This window comes from Alosa alosa, chromosome 18 (genome assembly GCF_017589495.1).
Source record: "Alosa alosa isolate M-15738 ecotype Scorff River chromosome 18, AALO_Geno_1.1, whole genome shotgun sequence".
In the NCBI taxonomy this organism is placed as follows: domain Eukaryota; kingdom Metazoa; phylum Chordata; class Actinopteri; order Clupeiformes; family Clupeidae; genus Alosa; species Alosa alosa.
The window spans coordinates 11,927,757-11,940,682 of NC_063206.1; the positions used below are offsets into that span (position 1 = coordinate 11,927,757).

At 49.0% G+C, this 12,926-nt stretch overlaps 1 protein-coding gene across 1 annotated transcript in view; it reads left to right on the plus strand.

The window, feature by feature from the left end:
* Positions 1-12,926, plus strand: part of peli1b (pellino E3 ubiquitin protein ligase 1b) — a 36,617-nt gene that overhangs the window by 8,841 nt on the left and 14,850 nt on the right. Inside the window, exon 2 of the mRNA XM_048269075.1 lies at positions 9,125-9,381. Within this exon, the coding sequence (XP_048125032.1) occupies positions 9,302-9,381 (80 nt within the window). The 5' untranslated portion in view covers positions 9,125-9,301. The remainder of the gene's footprint in view (positions 1-9,124; positions 9,382-12,926) is intronic.

Sequence of the window (12,926 nt, forward strand, 5' to 3'; positions counted from 1 at the left end):
ATCAGACGACACCCTTTGCCGTTTATAAACGTGCCGGGGACAAAAGTGAGCTGAACTTTCGGCGTCTGCCAAGAATCACACCCTTTCCCCTGCCCTGCGAGCCTGGGAGAGGAGAGGCAGCGCACCAGGGGAAGGCCTCCAGCTCCCCTTCAGACCGAGGCCCATACAAAAGCCCGCTTGTGTGAGGGAGCCAGCCGAGGCGGCCACAATGGCCCCCTTCTCCGCTCTGTCTCCTGCCCCGACGAGGGCTCTGTTACCCCCTGAGCCCGGTCTCAGCTTTTGTCCCACGGCCGAGCCTGGCGGCGCGGGGGCAGGCACCCTCAGCTCCCAGAATCCCGTTCCACAAAGAGGGAATGATGTGTGTCAGTACTTCAACCTGGCCTTGTCATTGTAGGTATGTTGATGTCAGTTTAGCATAACTAGGACATCAGAACGATCCTGTACCGATGTCATTGTACCCTATGATCTGTAGTGTGCTTACTGCACATGTGTTGAATGCATTGTGTGTCACTCACACTCACAGATGGCTCGTTTTCCCCATATGGTTCGGTTTCTCCTCTCCTACCCCTCACATCCCCCCGCCCCCACACGCATGCACCCACACGCATGCACGCACACACACGCGCACACACACACACAGCGCACACACCCCTCCTGTCTGCCTGCCTGCCCAGTGCCCACCTCTGATGTGGATCACCCGCACGGCCAGATGAGTGTGCTGGTCATGTGACATGTTGTGAATGTCAGGGCTGATTACAGTGCCTCTGTGAGCGACGTGAGGCAGGCTTGGACCCTGAGGAGATTGCCACTGTTCAGGGTTTGCTTTCCTAAGTGCAGGTTAATGCTCGCTAACAGCCACCCATGGAAACATTTGTTCTCGTCTCTACCCAAAACCCTTGTGTATAGACCTAGAAGTAGGTTATGTGTGTGCAGTGTGTATTGTTCCTTTCTGCTGAAGGGTATGTGTGTGAGTGTGTACATATACGTATTTGTTTGCGCGGGACTGAGGCCAAATGCACTTTGTTGAAGGGAGATGGGAGTGGCTGATACACACTTGCTTTGTTTAAGTCTGTTTACGATGAGATCATGCCCTTCAACATTATGCTTGCACACGCATGATCGCTGTGTGTGTGTGTGTGTGTGTGCGCGATGCGCATGTGTGTGTTCATGGGCTTATGGAAACACTGGAATTTCCAGTGTTCCAGTGCTGGCTCAGAGCTTGCTCAGAGAAAGACGCGGTGGAGGCATGAATCGCTCTGAAGGCATTCGTCGGCCTCTTCTGGCAGTCATCCACAGGGGCTTTCTGTCTTAGTCAGCCTGGTGTTCTTGCCAAAGCCATCAGGGAACTCCTGTTGTGGAACTTGCCGTCCACACACACACACACACACACACCCACACGCAGACAAGGGCACGTGAGCTTAGTCACTCACGTTATCTCGCTGTGACCGCATTCAACCAGTAATCTGTGCCCTATAATATGCAAATTTACTATCTGATGTGATCTCACTAGTGTTTTTACACCTGCTATGCGACTAACCTTGTGAAATGATCTCATGGAACATGCAAGGGACAATATGCTTGTGACATGGTAGGAGGAAAATCAATTTTGCGACACGCCTACCTGAGTCTCAATCTCTTTATGTGCAAGAATGCCTCGAAGGCTTGGCTGGCTTATTCGTTCTCGCTATAATGTCATTGTGTACTCTGCCCATTTACCAGATGGGGGGGGATCACCTGCTAATAGCAGTGGCGGGGAAGGGGCAAACAGGGTACCTGTGCTTTTGCTGGCTCTGAGGGCACCCTTAACACTGGGGTTCAGCAGCTGTCCTCCACTGCTTCCCAGAAAAGGAGCTGGTACTCAAACTGGCACAGCTGTTCATCGGAGCTCCGAGGCAGCTCAAGAATCCCACAGCTGGCACGCCACCCTGACAACGCCAGCCTCTAATCCGTCCCGGTCTGGCCATGCTGGAAGTCCGTTCGGAGGGGAGGGAGGGATGGAGGCATCCAAATGAGGCAGGTGTCAAAACCACCGTTGCTACGGTGGTTGCTATTGCCAAGTACTCCAGACTAAGACCAAACTCTTGGACTTGGGTGCAAGTGCAGGATTAGGATTGTGGTTTTATCGTGTGAGGAAGGGGGGCAGGGTAGTATGCGCTTTTCTGGCAAATGGCATTCGTCTCGAACGATAACAGCATAGCGTGTTCCCAGTGCATACAAGTACAAGAGTCAAGTTAACTGGCGTTTTTGGCCCATCTCTGTGAATTCTCCTCACATGACGCAGAGTTTAAAAAAACAATCCTAATCATTTAATGATCCATCCTCAACAGTCGTCTCAGGACAGACCCAGAAATAGCCGTGTGTGTGTTTGTGTTTCAGACAAGAGTTGGTTTGTTGTAGTGGATTCCACAGGCTGCTCTCCTTAGTTGCTCTGTGTTGTTGCTAGTTCTGTCTCTTCCCTCAAGGGTTATCTTAGCATTTAAATGTGTGTGAAACATTTAAACAAACAAACATTATTTTTTACAAAGACATACACAGGACTCTGTAGAAAGAATAACTGTGTGTGTGTAAGGAGGGGTGAGGAGGGTTGTAATCCCGTAAACCATTTTGGAACACATGCGGTGCAGACAGACACCAAGTTGGGCTGAGTGGGAATGAGAGAGCCCTGCCCAAATACCAAGAACTCTGCTGGGCAGGGCTCCACAACTCTCTGCTTGTCCTCCAGATGACTGTCAGATGTTTGTGTGTGTGTGTGTGGGGGGGGGGGGTGTAAGCTAAGGAGAGAGAGAGAGGCAACATTCTTCTGCCTTCATTATCGATAACCAAACATTTGGGTGTGACTTTGCCCCCAGTTCCTAGTATTGTCCAGCAGGCCAATCAAAGTGGTCAGCTCTTAAAGTGGCAGAATCCTGATGCTCCTGGCCTTCATAGAGGACACGTTTGACATTAAAGGGACACCAGGCAACGTTTTCGTGTTAATTACTCATCTTCGTAAGTCGGTCTTATGGTTAAATGACATGTTACAGGGCGAATGAAGGCTCTCTCGCCCGCCCCTACTGCCTGTAGGAAAAATATCCCGCTTGCAAGTTCAGTGTGTCCTACCTGACAACCGAAGCAGGCAGGCTAAAGAAATGCTAGAGATTGTTGCAAACGTGTGTATAATGGCAGAGCCGGCCAAGAAGCAACGAAAACCCTTGACAGAAGACGCAAAGAAAAGGAAAAGAGCTTCAGACCAAACGAGGGGGAGTTTCGTAGAGAAAAAGCATCAGGCTTGCCTGGTGTCCCTTTAAATATGATTGAGTTAGTTTATCGTGGTTGGGCAGAGGTTTACATCATCCACCAACCATTATGTCTCCTGCGTGCGTGTGTGAACACATGCAAGCGCGCACACTGATACTGATGCAATGTGTACCTGATGACTTATGTGCTCGTAGTGCTTTGTGACAGGTACACACACACACACACACACACACACACACACGATGCATTTACTTTTTCCAGGCCATTTCTTATGAGCCTTTCTCTCCATCTCTCTTTGTTACTGTTTCTCTCACACACACACACACTCCCTCTCCATGTTGGACCTGGCTTTCTCGTTCTCCCTTGGTGTCCTCCCTTGTTGGGCATAAGCTTGGCAGACCCGAGCGTGCCCTGCGCCCCGTGCCAGCATACCGCTCTAACAGCGGAGGTGTCGTCTATCCCACTGGCCTGGCTATGTGGGGGCACCAGCGGGCCACCCACCGCGTGCCCGTCAGGTGCCCTTTGCCTAGCCCTGCTATCTGATGACCCACTTGTGTGCCAGGGCAGCAGAGGCGGTAACCGGGGCTAACGTCACCTAGTAGAGAACAGAAACTGCTTTTCTTCACATCTCCTTTCGGTTTCACGCACTTCTCTGTTCTGTACTTTCCGCCTCTGCTTGCTTTCTTTGATCCTGTTATTTTCCACTTCCTCGCCATCACTCTCTTTGTCTTTCTTTCTTTCTTTCTTTCTTTCTCTCTCTCTCTCTCTCTCTCTCTCTCTCTCTCTCTCTCTCTCTCTCTCTCTCTCTCTCTCTCTCTCTCTCTCTCTCTCTCTCTCTCTCTCTTTTGTTTATTCTCTGTTGGGTCCTAAGCTGGGCTCCAGAGTCATCCAGTTTTCTAGCCAAGCCTACAGTGTGGCTGGTGTAAATGTCATCTCATATACACACACACACACAGATTCTGACTCCTGCCCTTTTCCCACTCTATATTCAGCCTTTGGGCTGTCTTTTCTGAATTGCTATTTCTCTTTTTATTGTTTGTGGAGAGGGCGTGTCAGTCAAATGACTTGTAGACCACTCTAGCTAGCACTCTAGCTAGCCTTTCTGTAGTCGTATATTAATCAGCTGTTCAGCCATAAACTCCGATTTCATATGGCCAATGCAGCAATGGTACCTAAAGCTTTTTCAGTAGCGGATATCACTACATACAGAAATGTACAGCATCAGCAGGACCATGAAGTGCAACTTCATGAGAAATAGTTCTACACAGTAGAGTTGCTTGCAGTGCTGCACTCTGAGAGTGATATCTGACTGATCTTTCAGCTCCTGCAAAAGTCAAGCAATTAGCGGCGTTATAAATGGAAGCCGTCGGAACACAATTGTCGCTGCTGCCTTGGTCTCGGTCTTACTCCAGTCTCAGGACAGAGGCCTCCACTCAGTCAGGAGCAACAGTGGTGACCTCCAGGAGCAGGCCTGCGTGTCGGAGGCCATTTGTTTTATTTTTACAACACAGGCGCCAGTGCTCACAAGGTGACTGCCAGAACAACTCAAGTGTGTCCATTTGGCTGTCAAATCTGTGTGTCTCTGTGTGTGTGTCTGTGTGTGTGTCTCTGTGTGTGTGTGTCTCTGTGTGTGTGTGTGTCTGTGTGTGTGTGTCTCTGTGTGTGTGTGTCTCTGTGTGTGTGTGTCTCTCTGTGTGTGTGTCTCTGTGTGTGTGTGTCTGGTGTGACTGCACGCCCCCGAGTTGTTCATCATCCCACGCCTGCAGGCTGGTAATTTAGAAAAATTTAAGTTTGATTACCCACATTTAGTGGTGTTTGTGTCTGTATATACTTGGAGCTTATAATTATAGCTTGCACTCTGTGACATTTAGCGTATGTTGTGAATGTGCATAGTGAAAAGCAAAGCGTTGAATCAGACCTTCAGCATACATATGCATCGAGGCAGTACATGTGTTGCGTACGTGAGTATGTGCCTGTATGTGTGATAATGAGGCAAAAACGTTTCCGTCTTGGTGGTTTGCATGATTTGTACCTGTCAGCTGTCAGCATGGGGTTAGCGATGTTTGTGGTTCAGTGGAGAAATAATCAATGCAGCGATCAATAGCGATGCGAGTCGAACACACACACTCGCACGCATGTTCAAGCCAGCCAGGAGCCCAGTACAGGATGTGGTGCCAAAGGATGTGTTTCTCACACATCTTTGTCACAGCCCGTTCATATACCATCTCTTTTTGAATATTTATTCCTACCTGCATTTCCCTTTTACAACGACTTCTGTACACACACACACACACACACACACACACACACACACACACACACACACACACACACACACACTCACTCTCAGACTCTGATTTCCACAGAGATGAGCGTTGAGCCCAGACTGAGGTAGGATGAGACAGTGGGGGGGTTAGGGTGGTGGACAACAGGGAGGAAGTGTGAACGGACCGACCGTGGGGGTGGGGGTGTTGGGGTGGACTGTATGGCGACTCGTTCCCTCAGTTGACCGGCTGACCATAGAGCCGGCGGGGTATGGAAAGAAGGGGGAGAGAGAGAGCGAGCGACTGAGGGAAGAGAGCTAGAAAGAGAGAGGGTGAGATTGCGGTGCAGAGCCTTTGAGGCCCTGATGGCTGCGTGCCCAAAGTGGTGGCGAGGAGACACGTCTAGTCTGGGTGGGGGACCGTCGGAGGGTAATCGTGTTTGGGTTGGGAGCCCACAGTGGCCAGGGTTAAGCTAGGATACCCATCAGTGCACACACGACCTCAACAAGTCCCTAGCGCCAAGAATACAGTGCCAGGAGCCTTGTCTGATGCAAGGACGTGTGGGTGTGTGTGTGGGGCTTAGCTTGTTGCGGCAGACAGAGCTACTAACCACAAACTTGGTATTAGAATGAAGATGTGTCTTACAGTATGGCATGTCTGTAGGGATTTCCGTTCACCAATGGTTCTGATGGCTAATGATCAGACCTCAGCACCGGTCTGTCAGCCCTGCATGTGCTGACTCTCAGGTCCCAGATCAGCGGAAATTCATCAGCTCAGCTGCAAGGACTCCTGACTGAGCCGAGCGGCATACTTTATTCATGAGTGGGAAATGGGCTGTGTCTAAAGTGGCCGGTTCTCAAGAAACGGTTAACAGGCACTCAGGGATTCAAACAAGGCATTCTTCCACTGACATATCTGTTCATCTCATCTCTCTCTCTCTCTCTCTCTCTCTCTCTCTCTCTCTCTCTCTCTCTCCCCCTTCTTTTGTCCCTCTTTCTGTCTGCTCTATGCATTTATTACTTATTCATGCTATTCCTCATTCTTATCTTGGGCTGTCTAATTTAATATTACTCAATTCCGCAAAGTTTTCTCATTATCACAATCTTTTCCATGCACTTCTTTTCTCTCTTTGTTTTACTTTGCCAATTAATCATGGCTAGCACCATATTAACCCTTAGCATACTCTGAGGTCCTCTCCTGAAGCTCAGTGAGTTTGTGGTCTGAGCTATGTGTAAGACGGTTCACTTGTGGAGGTGTAACAATTGTGAAAGTTTCTCACGATCAGGTCTAAACCAAGCTAATTGAAGTGGTCCCTTAGGTGTAGCCTAGCCCACGCTATGAAATAGGTCTATGTTTAAGCAGAGACTTTCTAATGAGGAGACACAGTACTCAAAAAATCCTCCATAGAAATGCATGGGGCTAGTTTGTAACGCCAATATGGCCGTTGTCTACACATATCCCACCCCTTCCTCGGCAAAACGTCAATATGTGAATACATTGAGCCAATCATGTGGTGTGATGTGAATACATTGAGCCAATCATATGGTGTGTTGTGAAGACATCGTGCCAATCATGTGTTGTGAACTCGCTGCTGGAGCAAGATTGGTCTCGTGAAGCCTTGCGCACGCGCATTTCTGCCGAATAGGATGCCCGATGAGTGCCCAAAAACCGTTGCAATATGGCCGCCGAGTGGAGGGACTTGCCTAAAAGGACTTTGGTTTAAGATTTAGCTTTCTTTTACATGTAGGCCTAGATGTAGCCCATGCTATTAAACAGTGTTAAAAAGTTAACACCACGTGCTTGTCTTTTGGGGCCTGTTATTCACACACATTTAAAATTCACTATATCTGTTGTCAGTGTGGAAACACACATTTTGATTAAAAAGATTTAATTGCCCAATGAAAGCCATTTAATGACCTACACTGTTGCTGTAGCCAAAACCAATGTAGGCCCAGACTTTCATAGCATGCAGGCTTGTTTTTAAGCTGATTTGATCAAGCTGCTGTTCCTTCCCAGGCTAGTGTGACCACATTCCCCGCTATGCTTTCTCACACAAGCAGGGACCAAAGCTAGCACTTCACTCATGCGCGTAGTTGGAATAAGGCACAGTAGTGTTCCCTGGGAATACTTGTCATACATTGTCATTTGGGAAAAGTTGTATCCTAAATCAAAAGCAATAAAAAGTAGGGGTATGTGATTAGTTGTTGAATGGGTTCCAGAATGTCTTTTAGTCATTTCATTTGTAGAGATCGGATTCTTTGGTCTTTTTGTGCAACATTTTCTCTGCCATCTCTTCACTTTAACTCTGGCTTTTTTTGGAGGACATGAGAACACCCTGAAGTGTCACACGGAGGGCTTTAGTCAGGCCGAGGGAGTTTGTGTCGATCTCGTCCTCTCCGTCTGTCAGTCCACGAGAGACTCGAGAAGAAGCAGCTCAGAGCCAGGCAGCTTATGGTCGGCAGTGCTTGTGTGTTTGTGTCTGATGGGGTGGGCTTGACGGTAATGTTGACTAATTTCCTTGATCAGATAAGACCCTGGAGCCTGCTGCACCCTGTGAGAGACTGAGACTGAGACAGGCAGAGAATGTGCGCACAAGATCTACATTAAGATCAGGAGTTGTGACTGCCTGTACTGTTTGACGCCATGTTGTGTATTTTGTGTGTATTTTGTGTGTGTGTGTGTGTGTGTCAGTGTCAGAGTTGTGTAGGTGTGAATAACAAGAGTGAGGGGAAACAAGTTTATCTTTAGCCTGCATGAGTGTGTGAAACTGTAATCGGACTGTGAATCAGCTTATCAGGGTTTTTCTTCTAATACAAGTTCGATGAAACCCAAGAGAAGAGAATAAATAGACCTTAGTGGTTAGTCATTGCTGTCATATATTGGATTGGATTGTTAGAATTGAATAGTGTATCCACTGGGTATTAAAAGGTAGTTGGTTTTCATCAAATGCATCAAAGATCATTATGTAAGAATGTCATTGAGCTCAGTAGTGGTTATGCTTTAGCTTTTAGCGAATGAATCCGTGCAAGCAGGGGTCGAAATTAAATTTTGAAAATGTGTATACCAGCCATTGGTAGATTTTTGGTCAAATTCACCAGCTCAATATCATTCACTACTCAATATGAAATTATCACTTTGTATCTGAAATCTACCAGCCACTTTCATATTTGATCAGCATTTGGCTGGTGGCTGGTGCTAATTTCTAACCCTGGGTGCAAGGCTCCCACTCATGGGCACTAGAGCTGCATCTCGTGTTCAAATGTTGAAGTTAAGTGTTCACGATAACTGTGTCCTCCTGGGCTCTCGGTGCAAGAGCCTCCTGTGGCCGGCTGCTCATTGATCTCTAGCTCAGTCTCTGCCTCCAGCTGCACTCTGCTGTGACGGATCACATGACCCATGTGATGTTTTTGTTTCCACGTATCATATGACTAATGTATATCTACCTCTCTACCCCTCACTCTCTCTCCCTCCCCCTCTCCCTCTCTTTCTCTTCCTCCCTCTCTCTCCCTCTCCCTCTTCCTCTTTCTCTCCCTCCCTCTCTCTCCCTCCCTCTCTCTTTCTCTCTCTCTCTCTCTCTCTCTCTCTCTCTCTCTCTCTCTCTCTCTCTCTCTCTCTCTCTGCAGAGTGTGTGACGAGGCGGCGGGCAGCAGCACACAGCAGCATGCGCGGGCGGAGCTGAGAGCGCTGCGGCATCCTGACGTTCCTGTAGCAGGGAGGTACCGGCTCCGGTCTACCTCCAACACCTCCCTCCTCCTCCTCCTCCTCCCGCCCCTCCCCCCTCCACCTCTTCAGCCGGGCACATGTTCTCGCCGGAGCAGGAAAATATCTCCACCGCCTCCACCAAAGTGCCAGTCAAGTACGGAGAGCTCATCGTGCTGGGGTAAGCCGTCCTGACCTTTCTACGAACTCTGACCCCAGTCTCCGTACGGATTCCACCATTCAGACCAGCCATGTCACTGATTGCCAGAGCTGGACAGACTTGTAGTATTAGATTAAGTGTGTGTGTGTGTGTGTGTGTGTGTGTGTTTTCTCCTGTGCACGTATGTGCGGCTGTTCCCCCTGTGTGTTCATAAGCTGCCTGTATCCGATTAGCAAATCTGGACATGCACACACACAAATTTCACTGTTTTTGTGTGTGCATGCAAGTTCTGTTTTTCATTTTGTACATTTGTTCCAATCTGTCAGGATAGCAGGTGGATGGCATGCAATGAATTGGGCGCGTTGAGTGTTCGCCTGTGTGTGTGTTTGTGTGTGTAGTTATGAGTGAGGCTGTCAGTGTGTGGTTATGAGACCCCTCCCCATAGGAAAGCCATTGGGTGTGCTGCCTACTGCCTCCCTCCCTACATAGAGAGCTGTCTCACTAGACATGACTTTGGATTAAATGCATCTTTTAAAAATGAGCGTAGCACTCTAGAATCTTTGGTTAACACTACGGTATGAAGTTAGCAAAGGCCTGACGTTAAACTAAATTAGCTTACGTAAGCTAGCAGGCATCATGACATTGTGTTGATGCAAGATCACATTGCAAGCCCACATCACACAGAGGACAGCCTTTGCGTGTGTATTCACATGAAACTCACAACACAGCAGTTTGCATGGTTATGTGGGACTTCTCTTGACTCTCGTGTCTCTGGGCTGGGCCTCAAAAGCCCCTGGAACGGCCATGCATGATGGCGACAGGCTCAGGGAATGTTTTTCTCCCCATCAGTTCCCGTCTGTGTGTCCCGTGTGTGTGTGTGTGTGTGTGTGTGTGTGTGTGTGTGTGTGTGTGTGTGTGCCTGTGTGTGCCTGTGTGTGTGTGTGCGTGTGTGCGCGCGCGCGCGCGTGTGTGTGTGTGCGCATGTGTGTGGTCGGAGGGGCCGGATGCTCTGTTTATGTTCTGAAGTGTCTTGGACTCAGCTGTGAGAGACCAGTGGAGTATTGAGTCATGTTGAAGGCTAGCATGGAGTCTGTTGTAAATCCTGAGCTAGAGATTAGCATCAGGTCTGTCGTAATCTCCATCTTTGTGTTCCCATCGAGGGACAGTCCCAAACTCTGTCTCCGTCTCAGACAGTCCCAAACTCTGTCTCCGTCTCAGACAGTCCCAAACTCTGTCTCCGTCTCAGACAGTCCCAAACTCTGTCTCCGTCTCAGACCGTCCCAAACTCGATCAGCACTCAGGGTTGGGGGTATTTGGGCATCATGTGAATTCCCTTGCTGCTCCTTTTGCCTTGTTTGGGATCTTCTGAGTTCTGCTTTATTTAGCCACTGCTAAGAACAGAGAGCCATTACGAGTGATTTAGTTGGAAATACTGTTTTGTTACTTACAATCAAAATGTTAATACCAGTATGTTTGGAACCATAAACAAGGAAAAATAATGACTAAATACCTAGTCCACCTTAGACTAGGCATTCATTTCAGCTTTTCTATAGCAGTGTTTTTTTCATATGGGAAAAACACACACACACACACACACACACACACACACACACACACACACACACACACACACACACACACACACTCAGAGAGCTTATGGGGGAACATTCATTTGGTCTGTGTGTGATTTAGCATTATGGATATGTTGGCGTAGTGTTGGGACTGCCAGGCTACCATGATCTGAGCTCTGTATATTGTTATTGCCTGTAGGCCAGCAATTAGCACCAGGGCTATGTCAGGTCAGTCGTGTGGAGCGCTTGCTGCATAGCTCCACACCTTAGCTGTGTTAGCAGCGAAAAACACTTCACAAGTCACTTTCCCAGCAACCGTCTCTGTTCAGTTCGTTTGGAGCCAGAGAGCTTAATTCACACACACACACACACACACACACACGTACACATAAATAGAGGTCCTGGGACTACATGTCCACATTCCATCAGTGAGCAAGAGAGGGTGGCAGATGTAAAATGACCAATGTCCTACACACACACACACACACACACACACAGTCTTTCGTGTGGTAACATTCCATGAGAGAATGGCTATGCAAAAATGGAAAGAACTCCTTGTCCATGCCTATGGTGGCACAGAGAGGATTATTATGTTTTTCTGCTGTGACCCCTTGGCCCTGCTCGTTCTGTCTGTGTGGGGGTAGTTCTCCTCCTGGTGCTCCCAACCCCCAAACCCCCTACAGCTGATGAACAGCCACCCCTGTCACGCATCTCAACAGTGACCCCCTTGGCCTCTTGGAGTCCACCCCTCCACCCACCACGCCACCTCGGGACGGAGCCGCATTGGCATGCAGACGATGTTGAACGCGTCATAAAACGGACCCCTCGAACTCCTCCACACACACGCACACACACGCACTCCTCAAACCTCTCACACCATCCACGCTGAGTCACATAACGGAACTGTTTTAGCTGTGCCTGCAAGAGGCTCGAGCTTGCCCACCTGTGGGGAGTTAGGGAGGGAGAGAAGGGTGGGGGGGGGGTGGGGGGGATCTGCTGACTGGAAAAGAAAACATGTTTACGATGGCGTCGGGGAGAGGGAGAGGAACATGGGGTGGGGAATGAGGGGTGGTGGAAGGCAGAGTTGGCTGCTCTTTAAACTTCACTGCTGGGTGAAGAAAATCATATTTCTGGCATTAGCATGTGGGTAGCCTAGCCATGCTAATGGCTTAATGTGCTGGAATGTGGACACTGAGGCTTGTTTACAGGCCTGCACACATCTCTACATCTGCGTCGTCTTTTTTGGAGGAGGGGGGGGGAGAGGCAGAGAGAAGAAGCCTGCATGGAATGTCAAAAGCATGACGTCAGCACTTTTGTCCTTGAGCCCTCAGTAAACTCATGTTAAATCAATCTCAGACCGGCACAAACACATCCAGCTGTGTCTGCTGGCGAGGACACACAACCACCCCCCTCTCACACACACACACACACACAGACAGACACATACGTCACGCATACACTGAGAGCACAATGCGATAATTTATGATTCATGTCGGAGCATTTTGTTGACATTCTTTCTGTGTGCGTTTACACGCTGCCTCTGCCCACCTGTGGACCTAACCACAGACGCTGGGCGAGTGCCACTCTTCAGAGGATGAAAGGCTGTCTCGTCTTTCCCATGGCTCCAATCTCCTCTCCGAGTCGGTTCTTGAAAGGGCCTCTTACGGACTTGTGCTCAGTGCACTCCTGTGTCTCCTCTGGCCTATAGAGGGAACGCTGCCCGAGTACACGCAGTCCTCCACTGACATTTGTTTGCGGAGACTTATATGGAGCTAGGTGGGGCTGAACTTTTAACTGGTGCTTGAAACTTGCTGGAGCGGTTGATTCTCTCTCTCTCTGTGTGTGTGTGTGTGTGTGTGTATGTGCGTATTGTGTGTATAATGTGTGTGTGTGTATGTGCGTGTGTGTGTAGCCAATGCGTGTGTGTGTGTATGCAGGTGTGCGTGTATGTGCGTGTGTGTGTGTGGTGTGTGTGGCGTGTGTGTGTGTCTGTGT